The 24,141-nt window shown below is 43.0% G+C and overlaps 1 protein-coding gene across 1 annotated transcript in view; it reads left to right on the plus strand.

The window, feature by feature from the left end:
• Window positions 1-24,141, plus strand: part of LOC137163411 (vertebrate ancient opsin-like) — a 120,509-nt gene that overhangs the window by 88,448 nt on the left and 7,920 nt on the right. Inside the window, exon 3 of the mRNA XM_067563614.1 lies at window positions 5,091-5,324. Within this exon, the coding sequence (XP_067419715.1) occupies window positions 5,091-5,324 (234 nt within the window). The remainder of the gene's footprint in view (window positions 1-5,090; window positions 5,325-24,141) is intronic.

A 24,141-nucleotide genomic window follows, 5' to 3' on the forward strand; every position in this document is an offset into this window, starting at 1 on the left:
CAATCGTCTCTCCTCTGGGTCTGTGATTCTTCTCTCTCCCATGTGGAACTCGCTGTTCCTGGCCACCTTGGTCTCTGGCCAAAAAAAGAGAGACCTGTCTCTGCTGTAGTGCAGATAGCAACCCCTCTCTCTGCTGCTGCAGCTGTAGCCCACTTCCCTCTATTTGATGCCTTTCCCCCAAACACTATGTTTATACAAGCTCAGACCACTGGTCTGGGCAGTTCCACCCAAGTGCTGGCTATTCAGTGACTGCAATTGGGTGCCTGGCTTGTCTGTCAGATTCCTGGACCAACATGAGAGTAGGTAGATGTTTGAGGGGTTGGAGCATCCTTCTCCTTTCAAAGACCGTTCATGTCTTAGGCACCTGAATAGGCAGCGCTTTGGGGTCCTTCTGTGTAGCCGTCAAAGTAGCCCGGGCTACATACATTATATGCTGGGCTGCTAGCACCATCTATTATTAAGGTTGTCTAACCCTTCCCATCACAAGATGCTATTTCGTGTTGCTTAAAACTTTGCCAGACTTAACTTACATTTTCCATTCCATGTGTCTGCCTCTGGCTGAATTATTGTTTTTTGTTTTGTTTTGTTTTTGAAAATTTCAGACAAAATGGTTGTGCTGTTTCTGAGAATGCAGCTAAGGAAAACTATGTTGCTTTGCCCCATATTAAAATAATTCTTGAGACCTTTTCTTTGAAATGCACATCCATGCTTTAGAGCAGGGACTTGAAATTTAGCCCAGGAATTGCCTTTGGTCAAGGATGAGCGTTTTATTGCCCCCATAAAAATCCACCTGAATTTAGCCAAATTACAAGTCTTTCAAAAATCACCATTCGCACACGCCCAGTAGAGGTTTACTAGAACTTAACAGCTAAAATCTCCAAAGATTCTGTCTTCACTGAATGTGCTTGACCCTCTCAGAGCACCTCCTGCTGACCAACTTGCACATGCACCATTCTGGCAGTGACTGACCAAGTTCCATCCTCTCACAGTGCCTAGTGCTGACCTTTAGGACCTAAAGAATTAAAAGCATGCTCCAGCCTGGCTAAATCAGATTTCCATGTCATTGCTGTTCCCAACTGCTCCAGGCTGAGTTACCAGAACTGATTGCAGGGACCCTATTTCTCCTGTGTGATCAGTGACCACCCTGCTGGCACCCAGGCAGCATGGAGGAGGAAGCTGCCTGATTTCAGTGCAAAGGGGAATCAAATGCAGAGTTGGAATGGGGAGAGGAAAAGGAGTAGATGGGCAGGAGTCTAATAAGACTGGCCCCATAAAGGGAGAGCGAAACTGTGACTGGGAGTTGTAGGGGGAGACTGGGACTGGTTAGGAAAGGAGACTGGGACTGGGAACCATTGGGGAGACTGGTACTCAGCGTTAGTGAGGGAAACTGGAGTGGGGACTGAGAGCCAATTGACTGGGAGCAGAGAACACTGAGATCGTATGAGGAGCTGGTTTGCAGGATGGCAAAGACTGGGAATAGCTGGACAAGGAGACTGGGACTAGGAAGCAGTGGGGCAGCTGTGGAGGCTGGGGAGGAGGGAGAGACCTATCTGACAACAAGCTGTACTGAATGAGGCAGGGGTCCTGTGGAATAAATAGTTTGTGACAATGTAATTAAAGTATCACAATGCACATGTACAAGGGGTTGAATTAAGGTTGCACAAGAATTATTTGAGTGCTTCACTTTGCAACTTTATCAAAAAGCTGTGCTAAAAGAACATTATGTATAATATAGAAGAAGTTTGCAACATCTTGATCTTTCATTTGGTTTAGAGACCCATCCTGAGCCTGTGTAGTCTAGAATCTAGAGAGACCCGAGGAAGTATAAATGTCACTATGATATCAAGCACAAGTCATCACTGTTTTCAGCCACACTAGGTAGATCCCTTCCAGGAGTGGCTGTAGATCTAACTTGTCTTCTAAGATCAGTGGTAAAAAAGCAGACATGCAAATTTTGCCCAGGGCAGGACAGGTCCATCTACATGTTTGCTCCCTAATCTTCAAAACAAATATATAGACTATGGGATTTCAGCCACTTGTATGGTTGAACTGATGCAAACCCTTAGTGTAGCCATGATTTGTAGAAGTACATCCTTCTTAATCCAAGATAAAAGCATGGGTAAATAAACTGCACTGCTGCAAATCATCTCTATCCTAGGTGTGAGATTCTTTGCTGTGTCTCAGTTGACAGCCAGGGGAAAAAGAGGAGCTATGATGACTTTAAGCAACCTTCCTTGGCTGCTCCTCATCCTGCGTGTGATTTAGCTGTAGGGGCTGATATCAGTTACAGCAGCCTCTGAGGGCTGCCTATGGGCTGCTGCGCTGCCTGGAATCCCTGCAGTGCAGCTCCTGCAACCCCTTCTATGCCCTATGGTATGCTCCCTATGTAAGAGCTTGCAAGGTGGGGTCCTGAGAAGGCAGATTTACAGCTGTCTTCCACAGCGCCTATGCCAGGGGAATCATCCCTAGGCCAGAACTGGGCTCATTTACACTGCTTCAGCCCTTTTTCCCAGAGTACAAGAACTGTAGCTTGAGTAAGGATTTCATCCTAGGAATTTGCACTGGACAGCTGTACAGAGGCAGCTAGTGATTTCAAGCCCAGTGTAGTCTTTCTATATTACATATACACACACAAAAAAATAACAAATATATTTGTTATTTTTTTAACTATCCTGTCTTTAATTACGATACATTTAACTCAAAATAGCGGAACAAAATATTTGAACATCAATGCAATTAATTTAAGCTTAACATAAATTCAGTTACCATATGCATGGAAACAGTTTTTGAATGCTCCTTTGGTTGTTATTGTCCAATACGCTCTTGGTAGTCAGCTTTCTAGACACCAAGCCTTCTCTGGGAGGTTTTTCACATTTGATTATTGCAGATAAGATCTAGTGATTTTCTTAAAGTGTCTGATTGTTGTAACCACTTCTTTTTTGCTTTATTACTAATGTTCTTGATTCTGGCAAGAACATAACTTTTCAGGCCTTGAATCACCTTGAAGTGTATTATATTTGAAACTCTCTGACACCTATAAAGGTGAACTTTAAAAGGTAACATCTTTTAAAGGTGAGCTGAAAAATGGATTGACAACTGAGTTAAATCCAGAAAGACACACTGTATGTCTTCAAAAACTAGCTTGTAGAGGCCATTCAGTACACAATTACATTTTATCTACCCTTTTAAACATTCCAACACTTCCTGAAATCCTCTGGTACTTCTTGGTTTGCTAAAGACATCGTAAAATGCATCACATGCGGCATCACACCAAACTCCAAATCCCTGCCCCCTGCCTCCACCACCACTAAAAGCAGTTATAACTGGGCTTGAGCTGCTTTGAAGAATGGCAAAGAGGTACAGTAGGTGAGACTAGGACACTAAGTCCTGTTCCTTGGTCTGGGAGGCTTTCAGACATTAATCTGAGGATTAACTGATTGTCTCTTTGTCCACACATGTATGACTGATTGATTTTTAATAGTACTGACCTAGAATAGTCCAGAATGTAAATGTGAGGTCAAGGTTCGTGATGGAGACAGTGGGCTGAAGCAGGATGAGAAAGGCGATTAATGACAACGGATGGGGCCGATGGACAGGATTAGTCAATAGAGCACTGGAGTGGAACTCAGAAGATCTGGGTTTAATTCCTAGCTCTGCCACTGGCCTGCTGGATGACCTTGGGCAAGTCACTTTCCTTCTCTGTGCCTCCTTTGTAAATGCTGCTGACCTCCTTTGTAAACTGCGTTGAGCTCTATGGATGAAAAGTACTATATAAAAGCTAGGTGTTATTATTAAGACAGAGGGGTAGGGATGAGAGTGCTATAAAAAATCAGGAAACAGGAGAGAGCTTACCTTTCTTACACAATCACATAAACACATAACAGTATTGCCAACTCCAAACATTACAAAATTCTGGGTCAAGCCCCTTAAAAATCATGAGATTTAAAAAAAACCCAAAACATTTAGTAATTTTTTTGCCTTCTGGTTTTTGAGCTTTTAGGGTATACATGGGGTCACATTTTCAAGCTTTTCTCTGTAACCATGAGGGCTAAAATTTCCTTTTTTTAAATGAAAGTTGAGATTCTCACATAATCACTTGGTTTCCAGGAGCTGGGGCTTTAACTAAAACATCAAATATAGGGAGACTAACAATAAAATCACAAGCGTTGGCAGCACTGGCTAAAACCATAAAAACCCTGGAACTAGCAAGATGTGTGCCAAATAATACAGCCTAAGCACTTTGCTTTTACATGGCATCCCTTCCCCTCATCTATTGAGGCCTCAGCCTTCATTGGCTATCTTTAACTCTGGCTAACATGGCTGACCTGGGGACTTTGTATGCCTCTATTAATATTAAGTTCCTAATATTATTCCAGCTCCCATAGGTGCTGGACCTGCATTCTGTAATCTGACAAAATTCCCATTAAAGCCAGGGGGAATTTTATATGAACAAGCAATGCTGGATTGGAGTGTTTAGCTATCAGTTCCAGAGGGGTAGCCGTGTTAGTCTGTATACAGCAAAAACAACGAGAGTTCTGTAGCACTTTAAAGACTAACACATTTAATTTCAGCAGGCATCTCCTAGGATAAAGTGTATATATAAGCTTGTTTTTTTCCTATTAAATCTTTTTTCCCCTTCATTTTCAGAAAGGCCAGATATCTTTATTGCTACTTACAGAGCGAATTGATATTGGAGGCCCCTGGGAAATTTGTCAGAAACCCTTCTGTGTAGTGCAGTCTTGTGTTTGCTTTGTGTACACACACTACAGTAAAATTTGTTTTGCTACTGTGGTGCCAGACAAACTCCACACCAAAACGATTGACATCACATTAATTAATGGAATGTTGCACAGTATTACTCTGCCTTCCATATAACTTCACATTAGTCACAGTATATAATATTTGGTGATAACTCCCAGTCAGGGATATATATGTATATTCAGTACACACACAAAACACTGTATAGAGGGTTGAACATGCAAATGTCATTGGAATTTGCATGCCTTTTGTATCGTAGTCCAAGATTTGTAGGTTGTTTGATCAATAAAATGCTTCTTAATAATTATTTGTTATTGTTTATCTTTCACTAGGTTGGAAAAATCCGGAAGAATGCTGCCCGTAAAAGAGAATACCATGTCCTCTTCATGGTGATTACTACAGTAATCTGCTATCTAATATGCTGGATGCCTTATGGAGTTATAGCACTACTTGCAACATTTGGTAGTCCAGGTGCAGTTTCTCCAATAGCATATGTCATACCTTCCATCCTAGCAAAGAGTAGTACTGTATGCAATCCAATTATCTACATTCTTATGAACAAGCAGGTAAGGAACATTGCTGTAATTACCTATTCACTACTGATAAGCAGTCTTTTAAAATGGCTCATCTGTTACTCTGTAATCAAAACCAAAAGGAAACCTCATGCCCTGTTGACCCTGAGGCTAAAAATAATTTGGACTCATTTAAAGGGATTAATGCCCAATGTTTGTACTGATTGTCTTTAAATTGATCTTATATAATTATCATTGCTCTCTCCACATCCTCTGTTTTTTTTTTCCCAATTGGGTGTGATTGGCTGAAATCCCTACAGAAGCTAGGCAGGATAGAGTATGTAGGAGGAATTACATCATGATCTGGGAGATCAGTTCTTCAGTTGACACTCAATTGAGACATACATTGTCCTTAGGGATACAGGAGACTAGTTCTTAGTGCAGCAGTTTTATTAAACCTTCAGGCACAAGACACAGACAACACAGAAGTCTGTGGAGAACACAATTTGTTGTGAAATCTTCATGGAAACTCCTGATTAAAATATAGAGAGTGTGTTGATATTTGAAACATTATCTTTCCGGAAGTTTTCAGATGGTTTATAACTGTACTCTGTTCACAATACAACAAGGGTTTTCAGTCTGGGGTTACCACCACCCTGTCCTTCCCATATTGCTAAGTAAAAGGGTGTTCTAGCTAGATGAGAAGCAATGTCAGCAGGATCCCAGTATAGAAAAGTTTGAGACCAAGTAACGCCACACTGAAAATGTATAACTGAACTATATTTGTTTACTGAAATTGCTTTCTCTCTTTTGCACACACGCTGGATGTTAATTTGTAAGTTGTAAAGTTCCCTGTGAAAGCAGGGGATGTTGCATATATTTACAAAGAAAGCACTTGAAACATTTGGGTTTTTGGGTTGGAGAGGAGGAGATTTTAAAAAGTACATTACCTTGATAAAGATATACAAGAAAAAAAGACTGGAGAAATATTTATTATTTATCAGCCTTGACAATGACCCTTGAAAATATATTGCCATTACAATTGCAAGTTTGAGAGCCAAATGTTACATTCTACTTTGAGTGATTGCTCATATCCATTCCCATATAGGTGTGTGTGCGCCCCGTGCACTGGTTCCCGGAACTTTTTTGCCCTTAGCAAGCCCCGTAGGGCCGGCTCCGGCGCCCCCTGGAGTGCTGCGCTCATGCCGCAGTATATCAGGCGCCGCTGGCCCTGAGGGCCCTCAGTTCCTTCTTTCCGTCCGTGACGGTTGTTAGAACGTTTGCCTCTTGCTAACAGCAAGTAGCATCCCCGTTCTTCATTGTTAATTAAGTTTGCATAGTTAAATGTTAGAGTTAGATAATAGATAGACAGCCCTCAGGGGTTTAAGGTTGGGCCATGCCTGGCTCAACCGGTTTTAAGGCCTATGCTGCTTGCGGCAAGGCTGTCCCAGTGAGTGACCCTCACGACTGCTGCCTCCATTGTCTCGGGGAGCAGCACCAAAAGGACAAACGCAAAATTTGCAAGGCCTTCAAGCCACGGACCCAGAAGGACAGGGACGCCCGCTTGACAGCCATCCTGATGGAGTCCACGCTTCAGCCAGACTCCGAACCAGCGCAATCCCCGGCGGCACCGAGCGTCTCCTCAGTGCGCAGCGCTCCACTGACACCGGAGCACCAGCAACCTTCAGTGCCAAGGAAGAAGAAGCGGCAGGAGATCGCTCCCAAGGACTCCCCCGTGCTGCCGGTCGGGCCGGGGGCTAGTCAGGAGATGCCCCAGCCACGTGCCGTGGAGAGTACTCTGGCACCGGCATCTCCGTGCAGGGAGCCTCCCCTGACTTCTGGGGGTGCGGGAGTGCCCCTGCAAGGGCCATCAACACCAGAAGCATTGGTTGCAGCATGCACCCTCATGGGCCTGCCCATGCCTCCATCCCCCCCTTGGCCAAGGGCACAGGGACCGGTGTCTCAGGGTAAACCCACGCTGGGTTGCCCCAGTGGGTGGTCGAGGCAGGAGTCCAGGTCTCCCCCCAGACGGTCACGGAGGGTAGAGAGTGCGGGCTCCCCTCCCAGCTCTGACTCAGAGTCGTCGAGCTCCTCGGCACCGTGGCACTGTGGGTGGTCCCAAGGCACAAGCGTGAGGCGAACCGCTACAGTTCTGCCTCGCGTGGGGATCACACCTCGGGATCTCGTACCTCAGCACCGAGTCCAGCACGGCACCAGTCTCGATCCCCGGCAGGTAGCCCAGCGTGGATCCCGGGGGCTGAAGAGGCCCGACACGCTCAGTGCTGGTCCGGATCCCCGGCACGCAGCCCGTCATGTATCCCACACCCGACCAGACCCGACACGCCCGATGCTGGTCTCGCTCCCTGGCACTCAGCCTGGTGCAGAGCCTGGCGACAGAGGAGGCTCAACAGGCACCGGTCCCGACCCTGGACCTGCAGTCTGCCACAGCTCCCGTCGCCTGGAGAGACCAAACGAGCTTGGCACTGGTCCAGATCCCTGGCTTGCAGCCCGGCGAGGATCCCAGTACTCGGACTGCCGGCACCAGCGGACACACATCAGCACCAGTCCCGATCCCCGGGTCATTGCCCGGCACGGATCCCGATACCGAAAGACTCGGAACCGACAGCACCTCCGGCACCTCGCCATCACTCGGGATCTTCGGAGCTGGGGCAGACAAGTCACGGCCGGCACTGCTCCTGATCCCCTAGGGGCAAGCGCCAGTACAAGACCTTGGCGTGCAGGCGGAGATCATGCTCCAGCTCCTCCAGCCGCTCGCCCCTCTGCTGGCACCGCAGGCATCGGCACCAATGGTCCTCTTCATCGTCTCGGAGCAGGTCATCGACCTGGGCGGGCCATGGCCACAAGTCTCGTCGGCACCGCTCCAGTGGCTCGGGGTCCCGTGCCCACCAGGACACTTCCCAGTCGGCACCGGGACTGGCACCAGTGTGGCCTCAAGGACCATGGCAGCGGCCATACTGGAGGGCTCAGATGGGCCAGGGTATGGTTTCGGTCCAGTCATCGGTGGTCCAATCAGCACTCCTTCCTTTGAGTCAGCCGGGCAAGGGCCATTCCTCGGAGGAGGAATTGGACCCTCAGGAGGGTCCCTCCACGAGGCCCCTCCCGCAGTCCTCCTCATCCTCCTATGACGATGTGGCCGCCAGGGACTGTAGGGTGCCAGTTCCTGACTTTAAAGCATACCAGGAACTGCTTAAGAGGGTGGCTCTTGAAAGGTGCTAAGATTGGAAACAAAAAGGTAAACTTCCTTCTCTTCCCCCATATGCCTCAAGAGCTCATGGGAACTCCAAAGCAGCAACATCTGTCTTATCTGTATTTCTTCTCATAGGGTTCTGTGATTAGGTCTTTAGTTTCAGTCAGAGAGTACTAAGCTTGCTGCAGGAAGGATCGCAGAGGGGATGAGTTTTGGTATCATCTGCACACAAATAGCAGTTCATCAATGATACAGTTATGGAAGCCTGAGGAACGATATAGATTCTGAAAACCATAAGCATAGCACAGAGCCTTGGGTACCTCAACATTTCACAAGAACAATTATATGTAGTGACTGAGGTCTCATCAGGAGAGTGGCTGAAAGACCCACACTGTGCTTCAAGCATTTAATAAGAATCCTGTCTTCCACAGTGTCGTAAGTTCATAGGAAAATCAAACTGAATTGAAATTGATGATGTTATAGATTCCACCTGCCACAGAAGATCTTTACAATCAGGGAAAATACAGCCAGGCAGTTTCTCAAGAAGAAAAACCTTTTAGCACATATACTCAAGGAACATAGCTGGTATTGTAGTAAGCCACCCCACTGTCACAACACCTCTCCTCTCCTTCTAGGTAGATATTGACTACCTTCTAGTAGTTCATTTGCTGTTCAATCTCTGTATTGGTTTAATGTTCAAGCTCCATGACCCAAATTATTTTGGGAGAAGGAGGAATAGCCATAGGAAGGTCTCTTTGTTCCAGAACCAAATCTGTTAGAGGAGTCTGCAGTGAAGCAGCATCAGGAAGTGAAAAGTCAATCTGCAAAGATGCATCAGCGCCATGCTAGGAACTTTGAAAAAGTTGTAGATGTCTTAGATTCCTTCTGAAATTTCCTTGCTTCATCTCTGGCAATATAGGATATTGGAGTATTACATTCATCTTTGCCCTTGGACAGCTTACTCTACCTGTTCTTACCTTAACACGACTGCCAGAGTTTAGCAAAGTGAAGAGGAGAGTCAAAGATGGCACAGTTCTCAGGACTGGTGCTTAAAACGGTGGCTACTCGTTTTGTTGCTGTTTCTTTCTGTTGTTTGGTTTGGGGTTTTTTAATAGTTACTTTCCTCATTTTCAGTTTTTGTAAGCTTCCTGGCAAGAGTGAGTTCTGAGAAGGGACTTGGGTCAGATTTTGGTTAATATCTTTCAGTGTAATAAAACCAAAAATAATAATAATTAATAATGCGGCTTGATTCACTAGGGGGACTTGGGCATTGCAGTGCCTAGCTTTTAGGTGCCCTGACACCTAGAGGAATTTACAACCCCTTTTATTACCCAGGCTCCCTATACAAGTGTTAAGTGCCTAAAAAAGGATTCATAGAAGCCATCATACCAGACTGGAAGCAACCAATAGGAAATGCTGAAGAGGGAGGGATGTGGCCTAAGCCCCACCTAACCTCCAGGACGGAAGAAGATGCCATCCTCCACTCAGGATTCATGAACCCCCTCCTGCAGTTAGGTGCCTAAGGCCAGCTCACTTCTTTTTTGGGACCCCTCCCCCCCACACACACATTAGAGGAGGCGGTGGTGGTGCTGCCACCCTTATACTCATCTGTCCAGTGGTGTGAAGACTGAGGATGTAGAAGACTAGATCAGGTTCCACAGATGAGGGTGGGAGAACATCTAGTTTGTGTCCTGCTGGGGCTACAGTGTGAGCTAGACACCAAGCAGCTCAGCACAGCATCAGGATTTAGGTGTTGTGCATATGCCTACCAGCAGAGATGTACATGCCTAAAGGGACTTTACTAGTGGAAATATAGGTACTTAGGGACTTTTGGCCCCTACAGGGTTAGGACACAGCTGAACAGGGTTTTTGTGAATGCCAGGGTGCCTAAAGCTTGGGCCCCCTAAATCCTCTAGCCCATAGAGCTGTTTTTCTATAGCTCTCATTCCATTTACAAAGTTGTAAAAGAGAGTGAATTTTTCTCTCTGAACTTGGAACTTAAGTGTATGAGATCAACACAAAGTGGAAGGTCAATGCAAATCCAGATTTTCACTATTTTTTTTCAGAACAGAAACAGTAGGGAACTCACTGATCAGCTGGGTCATGGATCGTCACAACAACTCAATTATTCTGCATTCGTTCTAATTCTGTCTGCAATTTAAGCAGCTAAGGAGCAGATGTTGGCAGTGCATTGCTCATGCTATCAGGGCTCCAATCAGGGGTCTTCCTTTCAATATTAATATCTGATGAGTTCAGAAAGTGCCATATACTTAATGTTAGTCTAAATGTAAACCAAATTAAACTCATATCAGTAATTATTTAGAGATCTGTAAAACTTCTTGCTTTGATGCCACTTGTGAAGATTACAAGCCACATCCTCTGCTTGTGTAAATCATCATAAACTCCATTGAAGTCAATGAAGCTATGCCTAATCACCCCAGTTCAGGATCTGTTCCTAAATATTTACTGTTTCAAGTTCTGCTCCTGAAACGACAGCCATAAAGGCTTGCATGGCTAATACTGCATTGTGAAGAATCATTCTGTGATTAACAATGAACTCTTCCTGATGCTGAAAAAATGCCTCTGAGCATAACTAAGGAGAGTGTGCATGACAAGGGCTATATTAGATGTGAATGTGAAGTGCCTGGTTAATGGTCTGATTTCCACTCAGTCTGTCTAGGTGTATTAAAATCATTGCACTTATAAAAATAGAAGTTGACTGTAGTATTCTCAAAAGATTTGGAGAAAGAAGTGATGCTTAAAAGACTGGGCACATCTCTTGAAAAAGTTTAATACTGTGACCATTCAAAACTTCTCACACAACGGAGGAGGGACAGTATCTTGGGAAAATATGAGTGAACTCATCAAACTGCAAAGCCTCGCATTGACTTCAGTGGACATCGGAGCAAGCCCATATGCATTAAAAATTGCCTCTAGAGAAAACATGGGTCTAAATTTGTGCAAACCTTATGCTGGTGAGCACCTATTCATGCAAAGAGTCCCATTGCCTGCAGTGAACTGCTCACATAAATAATTGGTCACTGGTGGGAATAAAGGTTGCCCAGTGGGGTGTCTTTAGGGACAAGCTGCAGGAAACCAAGGAGGCTGGTGTACCCTTGAAAGTTGTTTGCTGGTAAATTTGAATTATTTCATGATAAAGTGCCTTGTTGTTGTGAATCATCGGGCATTTTAACCTGCATTAATAAACCCACTTTGGAAATGGATTTACTGAGATGTGGAAGGAGTTTATCTGAAAACAAGTAGGTGCAGAGGCATTCCCATCCTGAAAGAACCGTTCCATGTCTATATGTCAGGCCCCCACTGGTATCCTTCATTGTATTGTTGGCTACCTGTGTTGTCTTGTCTGTTCATATGTGTGCCTTCTACTGCACCAGAGTCATTTTAACTGGATGTCACCTCCATGTTTAAATGCTGGCATGCAGCCAGGTGTGGCCCTTTTGCAAGTCCAACTCATGGCAAGTTCACATACCTAAATTAAAAAAAACTCCACAATTATTTGGCAGCCATGCCTTGTGCTTCTATGTGGTCCTGTTCTGAAGTCCTGATCTTCATTGCCTTCTAGCGAGTGGAGCATGTCCAGGTCCATCTGAAGAGCAGTCATTGTAATGCACTGATCTACAAGAGGCTATCAGAATAAATGAGGAGAGGAGGCATTGCTAGGACCTGAGTCAGTGTCGCAACAAGTGGTTGTTAAGAATGTTGGAGACAACAAGGTTTTTGGGAAAGTTTGCAAGTCTGGAGCTACCAAGAGGAGCTGTACCATATTTTTAGCAGAGATGCTGTCACTGACCCACATCATGTTGTGGACTCCTTCAAGGACACCCCTTTGGTTGTCCAGCAGGACACTGAGAAAGAGGAGAATGATCTGGAAATTCAGGATTTTATGACCTTGCTGAACCACAAGGAGACCCAATGCTGGAAATGTAGGCATCCCCCAAATCATGGATGGAGACTGAACATGGGAAGGGGACCTCTTCCAATAAGTATTTTGTGCTATATTACGATACAACTATACTGGAAGATTTAAACAACTTTGTTCTGAGTACTGTGTCAGAGCAATGCCATGTTGGCCTCCCCTCTCTCCACCTCTGCATCTTTTAATTCCCCCCACCCCCATTGCTCAAGATGTTGACTGTGCCACAGAGTTTAAAAATTCCATCCCATTTATTTCTCAAAAATATGCAGACACACAACTCCCAGCTAAAACTTGCCAGATCCCATCCTCACCCCTTTCTACCATGGTGCTAATTGCTCCCTTTCCTTCCTGGTTGATTGTAGCCTGACGCCTACCATTCAAGACAGAAGTAATGGAGTCTCCCATTGAGCTTGATGGATGAGCTACAGTCACTTATTGTGGCTCCTGAGATGAGACCAAAGACGAATTTCGGACTTGCAGTCCTGTCCAACAAGTGCCAGTGGTGAAGACAGTTGTAGATGAGCTGCTTTTAGCTTTATGTCTCACATGTATCTCCTTGATTGCAGCAATCTGCGAGCTTTTGAGGTCTTTCAGTCCGAGGTGGCAGAACTGCTGCCATTGGATCTAAGAACATAAGAACGGCCATGCTGGGTCAGACCAATAGTCCATCTAACCCAGGATCCCATCTTCTGACAGTGGCCAATGCCAGGTGCTACAGAGGGATCTCCCAGGTGTTGAGGTCAACATTACAAGATTGGAGGTTGGCCTTGAGTGTGTCCCTGTAATGTTTTGTTGGTCTGCCCCTAAAACAAGTTCCAGTCTGCAGTTGTCCATAGAAGATGGTCTTCAGTATTCTGCCAGACATACAGACCACACAGCTGTACCATCTCAGCTTCGCACTCGCTATAAAAGCTTCAGTGCCTGTGATGCTGTGTCACTCAAGGACCTCAGAGTTTGGAATCAAATCCTGCCATTTAATTCCCATTATCCGCCATAGACATCATAGGTGGAATTGCCCTAAGCACTGGCGCTGATAAGTATTCCATGTATCACAGCTGTAGAAGAGTGTGGTGATGATGTCATGGTAAATGCCAGGTTTTGTTTGCAGTCTCACACTGTGTTCATTCCAACACTGACATTTTCCGAAGGCATTGTTGGCTGCACCAATGAATTTTGTAATATCTTCAATTGTTGTATCTCATGAAATGACACTGCCTAGGTAGCAAACTTTGTCAATAATATTGAATCATTGATGGACACAGCTGAAGAAGTTGTAGTACTTCCCGGTCAAGGCTGGACCCATGACTTCTGTCTTTTCCAGGCTGATTGGTAAGCCAAAACGTTTTGCTGCATGCATGAAGCAGTCATAGAGCAACTGAATGTCCCTGAGGTTATGGGCCAATAAAGTTCAATCATCAGCGAATAGCAATTCTCAAATAATTGTCTTCATAATCTTTGTCTTTGCACACAGGCGATGCAATTTTAAGACACCTCCATCCATGTGGTACTGCATATAAAATACCACAATCAATGTGGTATGAATGCATCTATTAGAACAGCTGCAGGTATGATGCGAAATAATTTCAGACCAAGAACAAAGCCTTGGTTTACTCCATTGATAACAACAAAGGTAACTGAGAAGCACCTTGGTCAAGGACATGAACCTGCATTTCTGCATGAAAAGATTTAATAATGTTGACAAACTTATCGGGGCAACTGGTCTTGTGGAGAACTGTCCGCAGGCCACCATGATTTACAGAGCCAAAGGCCTTAGTAAGATGGACAAAGACTACATATAGGACTTGATTCTGCTTACAAAATTTCTCCTGAATTTGCCAGAGTGCAAAGATCATGTTTGAAGTACCACACCCAGGACAGAAGCCACATTGGTTTTCAGGCAATATCTTTCAGGCTGTCCAGCATGGGTTAAAAATGAGACAGATTGAACAGAACGTATGGTTAGTGTAGCAGAAGGTACAGGAAAGAAACAACGCTAGGAACCTTTTTTTTGGTCTTGCAGGTTCATTAATGCCCACAGCTTTGAGGGAACTTGAGTTATTATGAGGTAAATTGTCCAACTTAGGCCACAAAGACACTTCAAAAGCAAAGAGATTTTAAGGCCTTTTAAGGCATTCACTGCCTCCGGGTTAGAGCAAAAGTCTATTTATTTTGCAGTGCACTTTTTGCTGATCTGTGAATGTTAACAAAGAGAACTTAAACCAAGGATAGCGCTCTATTGTGGCACAAAGATTGCACGGCAGTTCAGCTCTCTCAGCACTGCCCATGTAACTTGAAGTTCCCTTCCATTCCTGCGCTAGCTCTAGGGGCATCGTCCTGGAAAACAGCAGCACAAAATATCTTCTTGGTTCGCCCATAGCCTTTTTCCAACCGAATCCTTCTCTGCCTTTTGGGGAGACTCCTCAGGGTAACATCCTCCAAAATAAGGACAGCCTGCATAGGTGCATGTGTAATTACTAGCCTGCCTCTTCTGCAGGCCCTTCTCTCAACACTCTCTGCCACAAGAAAGCAAGGGGAATAGTGAATACTGTCAGAACCCCTTTTAATTCCATCACCCAGTGGACAGGCCTCTCTATCATCATGCCACACCACAAGATTTAGAGAACATTTCTGACATCACCCCCCATACACAAGCCTGTGACCACGAAAGCAAATACTTCAGTGCATTTTGAAAATGACACCGACTCATAACAAGATGGATGATGGGATGAACTGGGAAGAATCATGGGAATTGTTTGACCCCAAGTGCCAGAATTCCAGTGCTATCAGGTAGGTATCGCACAACGTGCAGCAAGAAAAATCCCAGAATGCAGAGAGCCTAGCAGTGGAGCTATACAACATGGGATATCAGCCCAGCGTGTTGAGCACTTATTTTGAAACAACGCAGTGCTGTGTGGATGCAATAAGAGAAATAGCGTGACAAAGAATAACAATGTGATGTGGATGCACTGCTTGCACAATAGTTACTCCAGATCACTTACTGCAGGTACACAAAACCTGCAAGAACTTTCCAACCCTGTCCTAGTGGAACTGTAAGTGTAATAAGCAGAACAGCAAGAAATCTCGACCCAGCAGAGAAGTGGAATTTCAAAATAATTAGAGCCATTGAACCAATGTGGTATTTTTAAAAACTTGTCAGAGAGAGTTGATTACAATTTGAGTAAAAGAAAATGCTGTTTTTCTACATTAGGATGTGCTATAGCTAATAGTTTGCAGAACTGGATAAACCCAACAGAGCAATTCAGACAAATTTTTCTTTTGGCAAACTACAACATAACACCGAAGAGCTGTGTTTTCACAAATCTAACTTCATATATTATTGGCAGATTTTAATATTTTCCACAAAAGGTAATGCCTGATATTGAAAGCTGTGGAGACAGAGGGTGCTGAGGGACTTGGCTGATGTGATTTCAGAGCCATTGGCCATTATCTTTGGAAAATTTGTGGCAATTGAGGGAGGTCCCGGATAATTGGAAAAAGGCAAATATAATGCCCATCTTCTAAAAAAGGGAAGAAAGGGGAATCTGGGGAACTACAGACCAGTCAGCCTCACCTCAGTCCCTGGAAAAATCATGGAGCAGGTCCTCCAGGGGTCCATTTTGAGGCACTTGGAAGAGAGGAAGATGATCAGGAACAGGCAGCATGGATTCACCAAGGGCATGTCATGTCTGACCAACCTGATTGCCTTCTATGATGAGATGACTGGCTCTGTGGATGAAAGTAGTGGATGTGATATATCTTGACTTTAGCAAAGCTTTTGAGACCGTCTCCCACAGTATTCTTGCCAGCAAGTTAAAGGAGTATGGGTTGAATGAATGGACTATAAGGTGGATAGAAAGCTAACTAGATCATCAGGCTCAATGGGTAGTGATCAGCAGCTGGTAACAAGCAGAGTGCCCCAGGGGTTGGTCCTGGGGCCAGTTCTGTTCAACATCTTCATTAATGATCAGGAGGATGGAGTGAATTGCACCCTCAGCAAATTTGCAGATGACATTAAGCTGTGGCAAGTGGTAGACATGCTGGAGGGTAGGGATAGGATACAGAATGCCTAGGCAAATTGGAGGATTGGGCCAAAAAAAATCTGATGAAGTTCAACAAGGACAAGTGGAGAGTCCTGCACTTAGGATGGAAGAATCCCATGCATTACTACAGACTGGGGACTGACTGGCTAGGCACCAGTTCTACAGAAAAGGACCTGGGGGTTACAGTGGAGAAGAAGCTGGATATGAGTCGACAGTGTGCTCTTATTGCCAAGAAGGCTAATGGAATATTGGGCTGCATTAGTAGGAGCATTGCCAGCAGATCGAGGGAAGTGATTATTCCCCTCTATTTGATACTGGTAAGATCACATTTGGAGTATTGTATCCAGTTTTGGGCCCCCACTACAGGAAGGATGTGGACAAATTGGAGACAATGCAGCGGAGGGCAACAAAAATGATTGGAGGGCTGAGGCACATCACTTATGAGGAGAGGCTGAGACTTGTTTAGTCTTCAGAAGAGAAGAGTGAGGGGGGATTTGATAGTGGTTTTCAACTACCTGAAGGGAGGTTCCAGGTAGGATGGACCCAGGCTGTTCTCAGTGGTGGCAGATGACAGAACAAGGAGCATTGGTCTCAAGTTGCAGTGGGGGAGGTCTAGGTTGGATATTAGGAAAAATGTTTTCACTAGGAGGGTGGTGAAGCACTGGAATGGGTTACCTAGGGAGGTGGTGGAATCTCCATCTTTAGAGGTTTTTAAGCTGCGGCTTGACAAAGCCCTGGCTGGGATGGTTTAGCTGAGATTAGTCCTGCTTTGAGCAGGGGGTTGGACTAGATGATCTCCTGAGGTCCCATCCAACCCTAATCATCTATGATGTATGTAAATGATACCCTGGTAAAATAATTCTTCCAGGTACCTAGCTGCATTCTATAGTGGGGGTTACATCGACCTAACTACACCACACAGGGCATGAAACTTTTCACAGCCCTGAGCAATGTAGATAGGCCAATTAGATTTTGAGGTATAGACCAAACAAAGATTGTATATATCAGCAGTCCCTATTTGTTATGAGACAGTCTCAGTGTTTGAAAATAGGCCAATTCTCTCTCTCTCTTTTTTTTTTTTTCCCAGTTTGTCCAAAACAATCTTCTAGGTCAGTATATATCAGTGCAGTTCAAAGGTGTTTCTCTGTTTTTCTCTCAAATGTCCATATTTATAGCTTTCTGGAATTGGCAGGTAAACAGAAGAGAAGAGTTGATTGGCTTCCATATCCTGAAAAAGTTGAGGAATTGTACTGGGAATACAAACAAGATCTTTTAACAATAGTAGTTGTGCAGTCCAAGATTAAAAGCACTGTGCAGACAACCAGGCTCTCTCTTATGTAAGCAAAATCCTAAGTGAAGCAATATAGACATACACGGGAGAAGTGCACTTTTTGGAGTGTACCATGGTTTGGAACCTATATCCAGTATAGGGGGAAGTTAATAATGGAAATACCATCTGCACATAGCTTTTTTCTGGGGGAGACAGAAAATCAAAGACAGCAATATCTCATTACCTTATTTATGATTTAAAGTAATGTTTAATGTGATCTTGGCTCTTTCTGTATTATTTAATATTTACATAGCACTATGTCTGCCTGGGACTTTCCAGAAATAAGAAGAGACAGCTCCTGCCCCAAAGAGCACACAATCCAAAACAGACAAAGGAAATGATGACACCCGACTAAGCCAGGGGGAAGAAAAGATGGAATGAGGGTTATGACAAATAAATGACATAATTTAAATTATTGCATGTGTGCCTTGTATATATTAGGGTTTTTTTCTTCTGAGAGAAGGTAAGGAAAGAGAGGAGGACCTGAAGGCACTGGAGTGGAAGCCAGCAGTCAAAAGGAAAGGAGTGGATATTGAAGAGGGATCTGAAATGACAGTGGAGGATGGTCTTGTGATTTAAAGTACTGCAGAAGATGAGAGATGCATTCTGTTCCTGGTTCTTCTACAAACTCTGCATCCTTGGGAGAGGCCAACATTTTCAAAAACTCAGCTAGGCATAAATGGGTATTTGTGTACCCATCTGCACCAGTGGCATTGGAATAATGTTTATGGTGGGGAGGCTGAAAGCCATTGAACTGTAAACCCTGTATATGATGGAAACCACTTCAAGCTGCTGTACCTTCGGCCCCCCTAGTTCCAGCAGCCCTGATCTGCACTGACTTGTACTTCATTTGGGAATGAACTGAAATATAGACATTTATACTGATTCAGATATATTATGTCAAACGTATTCAGACATTGCCACCAGTTTAGAAAGCTAGTGGGATGAAAATATTCAGAAGAAAGCCAGTCAAGAAGTTCTGAGTTTACGTATGCTGTGGATCAAGTAATGCAAGAAAGTGGTAGGCTAATGTAGTTGAATAAAGTAAGGAGGTTACGCTACATTAAATTCTTATCCCCTAAACCAGAAAGAGAGAGGCTTCCTTTGTGTGTATCCAGAATCATAATTGCTCATTTAAAATAAGTTTGTGCTAGGTTTCACTCCTCTAAGAGATTATCTACACTGCAGAGATTATAGCCGGCAGCTATGCCACTGAAACCTTGTAATGCAAGATGCATGCCACAGTGATGAAAGGTGTCCTCTCATTGTGGCAGTAACTCCACTGGGCCCAGGACAGCATGGGCTCAATCAAAGCCCATTGATGTTAGTGGGAATCTTTCTGTTGACTTCATTGGACTTTGGATCAGGCCCTATGTGAAGAATTGAAACCACCAGGGAAATGTAGCTAGGCAGGATCTAACAGTGACTTTAAAAAATCCAAGATATATTTAAAAGCCATCAAAATATCTCCACTGTTATGCTTTGAATGCTCCAAGAAATGGGAACTAACAACGTAAACTGAAATTGCTCATTGCATGTTACGTCAGTAATAGACTCTTTATTTTTTATCTTTAAGTCAAATGTTGCAGTAGTGGCTGGTAGATTTGCCTCTAGCATTGTCAGTCGGTATCCATCAATCAGATTTCACTGTTCTAAATGATTCTGACTTAGAGGTAGGAATAGGGACTAGAGGCAATTGTCCTCTTTAGTACTGTTCAGTTCAGGGTTTGGAAGGTTTTTGTTGTACAAATTACTTTAAGAAATGTTCCTTTCCTAACTTTATCTCAGGTAGGAGAAATTCATGTTGCATGTGCTACTCTTTGAAGTAATGCACTGGATTTAGAGTGGTCTCTCTATTGAAAGCTGATGGGTAACTTCTATTAGATAGATATGTACATTTAATTGATTTGTAGTTATAAACATAGTCCTGTAATTACCATTGGTTATATGGAATTATTTTTAAATGCCATATTAAAACTTGCTACTTTTATAGCGGTTGGGTAAAATCAAAAGCAATTTCCACTGATGTGTCTCTGTGACATGTCCACCAGTAGCAGCTAAGATAGGCACTTGATGGTGTTCATGCTAGGAAAGAAGACTGTTCTGTTATCAAAATAGAAGATGTTATTAGTGATTAGTAGTTGACGCATGCTCGTCTGCATTGCATAGCATGAAAGACAGGCCAAATATTTTATACCACCTCGGAGTTGTGCATGTAGGCAACTAATACAAACTTTGTGGTGTCCTATTGCTTTTAGATATGGCTCCTTAATTATGGGTGGGTCTGGCAGCACTGCCTGTTACTTAGGCTGCCTGTCACTTCCCATTATAAGACTTTTCTGAGCTGCTTTTAACTTTCCAGGTTTGAACTGTTTGTGCGGCAATTCTCCATGCTGGTTGTCTGCCTCAGGCTAATTTTTTTTTTAAATTTCAGCTAAAACTGTTCAACTGTTTCCAAGAACAAGGCTAGGAAAAAACACACAGTTTTGCCCATGTTAAATTCTTGAGACCTTTTCTTTGAAATACTCTTTGGCCCCCCTGCTTTGAAACCAGGACTTGGGCGGGGGGATGGTCTTTGCGTTGGGGATGTGCCTTTTGTTTTCCCCAGGAAAATCCTCCCAAATTTAGCCAAGTTATAAACTGACCTTTCTCTGGGCTGGGCACTGGAACTGAAAGCAAGGAGCCTCTCTCTCTCATGCTCTCACTGACCCCTTCTAGTGGCACACCTCTGTTGTTCTTAACATAATTCTTGCCACACTTTATTGCTGTATTTCCTTTTTGTTAAGGTTTTTGGACCCATTCGTATTCTGTCTCCTATTCTTCATGTGCCCCAGTTGTATGGTGGGGAGGGAATGGAGAGAAGGCCCAGCTTAATGGCCTAATACGTTTTCAGTACAATATATTTGTAAAATCCATAGTAGGACTATTGAGTAGCTTGTCATTGAGTTTTGCAATAAAAAGTGAGAGCTGAAGGTGGCTTGAGGGCCACCCACGGTCTCAAAAAGGCCATCTCTCATCTCTGGGGGGAAAGAAAAAGGGGCAGTGATTTTAAAATCATAAGGAAGCTTAAAAGACCTTGTTTGGTTTTAGCAAAACCTCATGAGTCATGTTTTCCCTTATCTGTCCCTGGTGTTTGCCAACATCTCTCAAATGTCTTGTCTTAACTGGTAGATTGTAAGTACCTCAGGGCAGGGCCAACATCTTGTATTTATCTTAAAGCACCAGGCCGCATAAAAGTTATACATGATAATTTTTCCCAATGAGTTTGAGATACATTCACACCTAGTTTGTTTTAGCCAGTAAAAATGGCAGGACAATACATAAAATATGAAAAGGAGACTGATTGGATTCTTGTTATACAGGTCATCAAGTGAAAATGCTACAGAGATCAAAAACCTGTTCTTTATCCAATTCCTAGACCTGTCAGCAGCAGTGTGTTCCAACTCCCTGCAATTAGGATTTAATAAGCGTACTAAATGTATAAGAACATAAGAATGGCCACAACGAATCAGCCCAGTATTCGGCCGATGCCAGATGCTTCAGAGGGAATGAACAGAACCGGGCAATTTATTGATTGATCCCCTGCCCCTCTCCCCGTTGTCCAGTCCTAACTTCTGGTTGTCAGAGGTTTAAGGAGAAAGTAATGCACATTGGTATCCAAAGTATACATACAAAATGATGGGATCTAAATTAGCCATTACAACTCAGGAAAGATCTTGGAGTCATGGTTCTTTGAAAACATCTGCTCAGTGCGCAGCAGCAGTCAAAAAAGCTAACAAAATGTTAGAAACTACTAACAAAGGGATGGACAAAATAAGTGAGAAATGTAAAAATGAGGTAATAAGTAGGTCAAGAAAGGACAATGCATAAACAGCATATTGTACAGGTATTGGTTCCTACAATAACTAAGTCAATCCCAAAATGTGTAATGCAGTGTATAGTAAATACAAAGTAATGTGTAAATGTATATGAAGGAAGAGGCTGTGTACCCCTAGGTGTGTGGTACACCTCACCCCCACTCCCTACACCTGCGTCTGATCAACTCAGCCTAGCTTTTCTGTATGCCCAATAAAGGAACTTAAATGATGAGACTGGAGTCAAACTGAGTTCTTGGGGAACTGATTGGAAAAGGTTTTGGGAAAACCCCAACAGAAGACAGCAAACTGGATCTGTAACTTCACTATAAAGGTTGCCTTTAAGAGCTGGCTGGGGCAGGCTGGAGGCAGTGAATCAGGAAATCTGATAAGCGTGAACCATATATATAAAACATTCTTACCTTGTACTTCTCTCCATTCCCTCCCCACCATCAGCTTCCGTGGAAGTCTTGTGCTGCATCTCAGGGAGTAAGTTCTGGTCTTCGCCTCTTGTGGCTTGTAAAGTGTCATGTAAATTTACAGTTCTATAGATATTAATTGCCTGTACTCTGCTTATCCTGACATAGCAATAGATCATTCATTTGGAAGCACAGTCCAAATGAATACACTAGGGATACTCTGACCTTGCCAAGATAATACAGATTCTGTCCCAGCCAGTCTTCTTTTAGCTAGCCAGTGTGACTGGTAATACTTTCCGATCATTGTGAAATTTTGCTTTCGTGAATTTACATCAACCATCGCTAATGTTTTACCGGTAAAATAAAAATCTTTGATTCTGCCGACATGTAGTTTCTGTAATTACATTGTTTTCTCAGCAGCATCCATAACTGAATGTATGAGAAATATTTTGTTAATGTACATCTGGTTATATCATTCCTGGCTTCTTTGATATCTTCCATTACATCTTATTTGTACTTGCTGTTACATCTGAGATCTTTTTGATGGGCATATCTTTGATTTGCCCCCTCCTACAAAAAAAGCTATAAAATCTACATTAAAACATTAACATTGGATTAAAATATTTTAATGAATCAAATTAATGTTTCCATCAATTTTGATAAACACTTAATTGAGCATTAATACATTATTTAGCAACAAGAAACAACAAGAAAAGCATTTGTTGCTTCTCTTGAGCAACAAGGAACAAAGCAAGAGACTGACTGAATTTAACTTCCAAAGAAGTGCATTCCCCTTGACTTTAATGGGCTTTGGATCAGGCCCCTAGTGGCTGTTGTAATTTATCTCCTCTGTGTCTGTGCAGTTATGTTTTCCCTTTTGTAGTTCGTTTTTCACTTTAAATTAAGGTCTGTGTCAAGAAATTTTTGCTTTACTCCTTTAGAACATGATTTCTTGAGCAGGCAAAATATTCACTTCAATAGAAGTTTGCCTACATTCTGAAATAGCATCAAGTCACCAGAGTGCAGCCTTTTCTTAAGACTTATCTAAATCAGAAAAACTGACCAATATAGCTATAGTGGAATAAACTATAGCTCTGCCAGAATAATTGTCCATGTGGACGCTCTAGTCTGGAATAAAAGTGACTTGATTTTGAAATAATAATTATTCCACCATGGATATGCCGGTAAATTTCCCTATGTACACAAGCCCTTAGCATTTGTTTATTCACACTCTTTTGGTCACTGAACAAAATCTGTTTACAGCCACTCCAGGTCCTTTTATTGATCAAAAGCAACCATTTAGTCCCTTTTACCATCTGTATCCCAATCCACTTATTTTGTATGTGCTCTATAAACAAGATACTTGCGAGCCTCTATCTCTGTTTCAATTCAAGATCTTCTCCTCACTACATAGAACTGACCAATAACATCCCCATTTTATGTCATATGCAATTTCGTCTGTTCAAGCTAACTAAGGAACAGCACAGCACTGCTAAATAAATGAAAACAAATGTTTTATTTACAGCAAAAATCTGTACACTGTGCATACATAAAAATATACAAAATCAAAATAGAAAATATAAAAGTGTTAAAATGTATACAAACACTGTTTAAAAATGTGACTCCTGTAAAATCTCAAGCTTTAATTTGTTGAAGAGTACACATTCATTTAAAAAAATCATCATACAAAATAATTCTCAAGGCTATTAAAAAAGTACACAATCTTCCATATTTGAATAGTTCAATGACTACATTTCACAGAGGATGAGATGATATGGATAAATGTAAGGCTTTTACATAGCTGATATTTCAAGAACAAACATCTGAATTTGATTGCCAAGTTAAAAAGAAGAAATTCATGGTGTCAAAATTAATTTAATTAAATAAGCCTGTGAGAGGCATGCCCAGACATGGGCTACTTTAACATTCAAACAGTTAAATCAGGTATCCTCTTTGCATTGGAGAGGATAGCATTCAAGAAATCTGCATATGCTCTGTAATGATATTTTACAGTTTGCTTCCAAAAAACAAAACAAAATAATCTAGCATATCTATGGATTATAGAGTATATGAAGGGAAAGAA

Source organism: Emydura macquarii, unplaced genomic scaffold (genome assembly GCF_026122565.2).
Source record: "Emydura macquarii macquarii isolate MOO-44397 ecotype Brisbane River unplaced genomic scaffold, CSIRO-AGI_Emac_v2 contig_2531, whole genome shotgun sequence".
Classification (NCBI taxonomy): domain Eukaryota; kingdom Metazoa; phylum Chordata; order Testudines; family Chelidae; genus Emydura; species Emydura macquarii.